General features: G+C 51.2%; 1 protein-coding gene across 1 annotated transcript in view; it reads left to right on the forward strand.

Moving 5' to 3' along the window:
• The window catches only part of mast2 (microtubule associated serine/threonine kinase 2), a 108,652-nt gene that overhangs the window by 54,308 nt on the left and 47,276 nt on the right, over window positions 1–7,068 (forward strand). Inside the window, exons 5-6 of the mRNA XM_008406483.2 lie at window positions 1,335–1,523; window positions 5,213–5,304. Of these exons, the coding sequence (XP_008404705.2) occupies window positions 1,335–1,523; window positions 5,213–5,304 (281 nt within the window). The remainder of the gene's footprint in view (window positions 1–1,334; window positions 1,524–5,212; window positions 5,305–7,068) is intronic.

Raw genomic sequence — 7,068 nt, forward strand, 5'->3', positions numbered from 1 at the left:
AACTTGAGTCTAGTAGGAAGTAGAACCAGAGTTCAGGTTCTCTAAACGTTGGTTCTGGTTCTGGTTCTGGTTCCATCCAGTTCCATATTTAATGAATTTCCCTTCTTCACACTTTTGAATTAAATAAATTATAGAGTAAATTATTAAATTAGCGTAAAAAGGACAGAAACTCTGGAAACGTGAATCTAGAAACTCAGCAGTTCTCTGGAAGCGGTCAGGAAGAGCAGAGAGGACGAATCCAGACGGATTCTCCCGTTGAGTTGGTTCCTTCTCACAGAGAAACGGACCAGAACCGTCCACACAGCCGCTCTGGTTCCGGACGGTTCTGGGGAGACCCAGTCTGGATGCGTCATGGCGGATCCGTCTGAGTCGCTGAGGCTTTAATTAGCCTCCAGTAAGTCCAGCAGTCAGACAGCATGTCCATGGAGATCCTGTGGCAAGATGGCGGCGCTCGCATCACCATGAGCCGACCTGAGCAGGCGAACGTCTGGCAGACCAAGCGGCCTGTGGACGCGGACAGCTGACCCCAGGTCGCCGTGTCATCTGTCTGCAGTCGCCCCGATGACAGAAAAGTTTGATTCTCCTTTTAATCCAGACTGCTGAGGGTTTCACGTCTCCCAGACTCTCAAACTCGTTAAGTTCGTTAGAGCTGATTGATATACCTGGAGGTCAGCGGACGGCTAGGAGCTCGGCCAACAGGAAACCCACAGGGCCTGAAGCGCAGCCAGGGGGAACGCCACAGGAAATGAACCAAGCCGTCCTGTTTCAGGAAGTTTAATTAGTGAGCCAATCAGTGGCGTCCATCTCTCGTTCCTACGCTAAGATGGCGGGGAGTCTGTCGTCATGTAGCACAGCTAAAGACTAATAGCACTCAGTTTGGTTGTTCAGCATGAGACAATAAATGAAGGACCGCCAAGTCAGGTTTTCAACATGTTACTTATTCAGTTGTAAATGTCAGTTCCAAACCCAGAAAGTAAATATTTAGCTTGCTAGCTGTGTAATGTAATAAGAAAATATTGAAAATATCATTCACAGCTTGAACTGAAGGCAGGAAAGTTCAAACTGACACCTAAACTAAAGCGTTTCTGTCTAAAAAGCAGCAGAATCGGTTCTAGAGCTGAGTTTTCTGAGGGGAAGCGAACGCATCGTGATTTGAGAGCAGTTAGGGTTAAGTTTACCAACTTGTGGATCGAGTTTACGGTAATAAATCCAAGTTCCAGATGTGGAAACGGATAATCATGTAGCTGCAGTTCCCACCAGGCGCCACTAGAAGGCTCTGCAGTCCTCTCCTCTTCATCCTCTCTTCCTCCTCCTCTCTTTCTCTCTCTCGTCAGACTCTGGTCACCGGCTCAGCTGCGTTGCCACGGCAACAGCAGCCTCCTCCTCCATCACCTGCTGTCCCCCACCTCCTTCCACCCCTCTGTCGACCAGCCCTCCTCTTCCTCCTCCTCCTCTCCCTCTTTTCCCTGCGACGGCCCTCTCTCCGCCCCTGCTTACCTGCGAGGAAACCCCTTCCTCTGGAGGTAAGCCCCGCCCCCTTCCACCTGTAGCACTCCTGATTGGTCCAGAGGGCCGCCTGCAGACATGCTGGTGTGGAAAATGCTTTCAGGTCAGCATAGCAGGAAGTGGACTGCAGCGCAGGGCATTCTGGGTAACACTAGCGTTAGCTTAGCGCTAGCAGGAGAAACGACTGGTGGTGTTTTACCAGAAATCTGATGTCGTGTTTCTGATTCCTTCTGGTGAAGAAGGAAGTTGCTCTCAGTGTCTTCAGAGGTTTTGGTGTCGTTTCCCTCAGTGGTTGTTAGTGCAGCGCCCCCACAGGCCAGGAGGGGAACAGGTTGGGCTGGAGAACGCAACGTACCGGGCTGTCAGGAGGAAAAACGCTACGCCTGTTTCCTATTTCGGCGTCTGGTGACGTTAACACTGATCAATGCTGGGATGGTTTTGATGTTTGAGCAGCAAAATCTGCAGTTCCAGTTCAGCAGAACGAGTAGCTCTGGGAAAACAGATTTCTGGATAAACTGATCGGATCTGAGATCCTCCTGAACGTCTCTGTTCATGAAGACTTAACTGCTGCACGTCTTATTTTATAGTTCTGTTATAAACAAGGAACTGAAGAGGCTCCATGTTATAAATATGAGGTCAATAATGTCACAAAATCCATTTTCTGTTTACTCAGTCGGTGCTTAATGCACAAAGTTATAATTAATAATGTAATGATGGGTTTTTTAAATTATGAAACATTTAATCATTCGTCATGAAAAGACGGCCGGTTCTTTTGATAAAAAAAACTTATCTGCTTATCAATTAATCAATAAAATTAATCAACTTTAGATTATCTCATTAATGATTATATGCATCTGTAGTCAGAACCTGAAGGTGGCGCCGTTTCCTCTGAGTCTGCTGCTCTGAAGGGTCTGGTGTGTGTGTGTGTGTGTGTGTGTGTGTGTGTGTGTGTGTGTGTGTGTGTGTGTGTGTGTGTGTTGACGTCACCCCGGCTGCTGCACGTCGGGAGGATTTTGAGGTTCTGGAAGAATCATCCGGTTCTGATCGGGGAGAAACAGACGCCACGGCAGCAGCTTCTGCACGCGCTCAGTGCGGCTGCTGACAGTCGTCGTCATAGCGATGCCGCTGGAGCCTCAGCATGTCTGAGTCCTGGACGGTTCTGTCCAACTTCTCACTGCCGGAGAGAAACATGCTGCGGCGCTCCGAGAGGTACGTCTGCATCCATCCGTTCATCCAACCGGTACGTCTGCATCCATCCGTTCATCCAACGCCCGCCGCCCTCCGAGGCGCTCTGGGTTTCTCGGTGATTTGTGTCGGCATGGCGACGGGAAGCTTCCTGTTGCCGTTTGTTGAGCAGCTGCGTTTCATCCCTTCTCCTCGTCTGACAGGAAGCAGCTTTTCCTGATTTCTCCTGCCGACTCCGGCACAGATTCCCTCGGCTCTACCATCTTGGATCAAGCAGGAAACTTGCACTGCACCGATTACCGTTTCTGACCTGCTGATTGGTCGATGCTGTTTAATTGATTTTTTTTTGTCTGAATGTTGCTTGCTGGTAGCTGTGGTCGATTTTTAGGTAGATGAGATCGTTTGATAAGATCAGCTTCAGATGCATCGGCCGATCCTGATCTGCTAATAAGAGGAAACCGTGGCAGATTTCTTGGTGCACGGCTGCAGGATGTCATGTCACACCAGTAACTTCATGGTGATGTGCTACTTTCAAGGCGTAAATCCGTCACCAGATGTAGAGATGAAGGCAAAGGAAGCGTCGCAGCTGAGAGGCGCCGTGACGTGATGCTTCCTGCATCTTTCCAGTCTGGACCGAGTTTCACAGCTGATATCTGTGACATGGAAACCCTGCACATGGTTTCCCTCGGTGTATTATAAGCCTGGCGGGCCACCAGGCTGTACTTGTGCTCCCACCAGGCTAAGCATTGCTTGTTTATTTAAAATGTCTTCGCTTTAAAGACTTTATATTTGGTGTTCAGGTATTAATGTTGCAATAACACATAATTATCAAGTGATATTTTCAAACTCACAAACACGACGGGCCGCTGGATGAGCGCCCAGCCACCGGACTTACCGGGTTTTCTGGGGAAGCCTTGGATGCAGCGTCTGCAGTGTTTTGGCCACTGCAGCTCCCGTAGCGCCGGAGCTCAGCTCTGCGTCAGCTCTGCGTCAGCTCGCCTCTCCACAGAAAGAACAAACTGATCGGCCACGGCGAACAAACTTCCTGAAACACCAACGACTTCCACAACGCCGAGCGGAAGCTTCAGGGCCGCCGAGTTTCATGAAACGGGGGAAATATTTCCTTCCTGACCCGGAAAGATACGACAAAGAGACACAGAGAACAAGCTAGCTGCAGCTAGCCACGTCTGCTAGCTCTTTAGCAAAACTGGGCTGATATTTTATAACCTCAGACCTGCTTTAAGCTCTGTTGCATTCAGGAACCTGGTTTTTCTGAGCTCCTGCTGTCGATGCATTTAAAGGCTGCAGGAAACCCGAGTTCTGATCTGCATCCAAACCCAAAGCATTGCTTTTTCCAGCTGGAGACTTTAAGCAGTCCAACCTGGCAACCCGCGGCTCGGCCGTCCAACCTGGCAACCCGCGGCTCGGCCGTCCANCAACCCGCGGCTCGGCCGTCCAACCTGGCAACCCGCGGCTCGGCCGTCCAAACTGGCAACCCGTGGCTCGGCCCCCAGCAGAAACCGCTGAACGGGTCGGTTCTGATTCTGCTGCTCCCGGTCGGACCGGCCGTCAGTCAGCAGAAACGTCGCTGCTTCAGGAGGCCATTTTATTTCAATACTGGTGGTGGCGGCAGCATCATGCTGTGGGCCTGCTTTGACATACAAACCTGCTCGGTTAAAGTTTGGCTCAAATCGATTCATTTTAATCAGAAAACAGGATTGTTGCCCTGAGGAGCCGTTTGGAAAGACACAAAATGTATATCAATAATTTGGGTTATTAATTTTTTCCTATAAGAGGAAAAATTAGTTTATTTTTCAAAGTTATCTTGTTATTTATTAATTTATAAATGTCTAACTAAATATTTAGCCTGGACCTGTGATAAAACGATGAAAATGTCTGTTTCACTATGATCTTTGTTCATGTCTGGCTGTAGCAGCGGCCCGTGTTTCGCCTCGCTGTATGTAAACATTGGACCGTATTGAAGCAGGAACAGAGTCCAGCTGGTTCTGGTTCTGGTTCTGGAGGCGTTGAAGCGTCTGCAATCGCCAACATGGAGGCTGATCTTCCTGTCGGCTGATTACAGCGTTCAGACGGGGCAATTACCGGATCACACACCGGAACCGGCAGCCGGGTCCGGGTTCTGACTGCTGCTGACGGTTTAATGAGCGAGGTCGCACGTCTCTGCTCCAACGGCAGTAATTGTCCTGTCCGGGTTTCCGTAGCCGCGGTGCGGATCAGGCGTTCCCGTGTGTGACGGCCTGCCGGGTCTGTAAGGTTTCCATCAGTAACTCTGACCTGCTGGTGCTGCTGCCGTCTCCATGGCAACGTCGGAGCATTTAGCAGCTGCTGCGGCCAATCAAATCGCTGGAACCAGCGTTGAGCTGGAATGGGAACTGGGGATCAGCCAGGAGAAATTAGGACCTCTGATTGGCTCGTTGCAGCGGCTCCTGCAGGTGGGAGGCGGAGCCACTCACCTGTGCTGACCTGCTGCTAACCTGAAGCTGTGTGTTTGTGTCCACAGCTGCCGGGCCAGCAACAGGAAGAGTCTGATCGTGACGTCCAGCACTTCCCCGACTCTCCCTCGGCCGCACTCCCCGCTGCACGGACACACAGGTAACACCTGCACCGCCTCCGACCAGCAGGGGGCAGGTAACACCTGCACCGCCTCCGANCCTGCACCGCCTCCGACCAGCAGGGGGCAGGTTACACCTGCACCGCCTCCGACCAGCAGGGGGCAGAGCGCTTTCTATCATCACTCTGGATCATTTCTTTCAAGAAACCTGCAGCTAGCAGCTTTGCTGCGGCTGTAGCTGTTTCTCTGGAAAACATGGTTATTGAGTGATGCGCCACCTGCTGGACGGTCAAGAGAAACGTCCTCCAGACTGAATGTTTGGTCCTTGATGGGTAACGCAGCAGGGAGGAAGACTCTGGTTCTGAGGAGAGGAAGATCAGTCGGACCCAGAATAGATCAGGTTCTATTTTCAGCTCCGTTCCACATTAACAGGAAGCAGCAGTGGTGTTCTCCTCCTCCTCCTGCATCCTCTGGTGCTGCGTTGCCGTGGTAACGCTGTCACGTGTCCTTGACCCCGGAAGCAAACATCCTGACAGCAGCTGCTGCTTCGAACATCTGCCCTGAACCCAGACGTGGCGATCCGATTCAGTAGGAGCCATGGGGCTGTTGAGGTGACCTTAGTGGCTCTACCATTGACCTTGAGGTTCCTGGTGCTGACCTTGACGGCCTTATGAGTGACTTGGCGTGACAACAGCCACCTGAACATGGAGCGGAGGGCAGAACCAGGACTCTCATGTCTGATTAGTGACCTTAATGATCCTCTGATTGACCTTCATCTTCCGTCAGATGACCTCAACAGCCCCAGTGGACAACTAGTCAGCAGATTACTACTGTGGTAGTTAAATAGTCATTTGTCAACCAGTTAAGATCAGTGATCTTAATTCGCTGTGATTGTTTCGACTCTTAAACTGGTTTCCAAGCAGCTGCTTGTTTGATCCTGGTTTTTATTTCCTAACAGAATCATCTTTAATGTTCATGTTCGGCTGGTGAGCCGGTCAGAGCCGTTTGGTTTTCATGTTTCTGGTGAAGGAAGACAATAATCCAGGATTGTTTTCTGCCTTCACTGGCTCCTCTTTGCTCTGCTGCTGTGCCAGTGAGCCTCCTGCCTCTGTTCCTGGGAAAAGGTCCGATGATGCCGGGTCTCTTCCTCTCTCCTCCCGTCAGTCGCTGCGTTTCTGTGTTTCCTTATCTCAGCCTCACGGCGTCAGCCAGGCTGTAGCTTGGGTCTCGTTGCAGGAATAGTTCTGAGGTTCTGCTAAAGTAGGTCACACAAAACTAACACAAAATGCTGAAAATGTAAAACAGCTTCTGTGTGTTTCCATGGTTACCCTCTATGCTCATAGAGAGGCTGCTTCACAGGATGACGTTTATATTTCTGCTGCTAATGAAGCCAGTCTGACAGGTGGTGCTACTGGGGCTGATAGAGGTCACCACTGGTCACTGCTGGTCACCGCTGGTCACCACTGGTCACCGCTGGTCACAGCTGGTCACCACTGGTCACCACTGGTCACCACTGGTCACAAGTCACAGCTGGTCACCGCTGGTCACCACTGGTCACCGCTGGTCACAGCTGGTCACCACTGGTCACCACTGGTCACCGCTGGTCACCGCTGGTCACCACAGGTCACTGCTGGTCACCACAGGTCACTGCTGGTCACAGCTGGTCACCGCTGGTCACCACTGGTCACAAGTCACAGCTGGTCACCACAGGTCACAGCTGGTCACAGCTGGTCACAGCTGGTCACCACTGGTCACTGCTGGTCACCACTGGTCACCGCTGGTCACCGCTGGTCACAGCTGGTCAC

The sequence above is a fragment of the Poecilia reticulata genome, linkage group LG4 (assembly GCF_000633615.1).
Source record: "Poecilia reticulata strain Guanapo linkage group LG4, Guppy_female_1.0+MT, whole genome shotgun sequence".
NCBI classification, from domain to species: domain Eukaryota; kingdom Metazoa; phylum Chordata; class Actinopteri; order Cyprinodontiformes; family Poeciliidae; genus Poecilia; species Poecilia reticulata.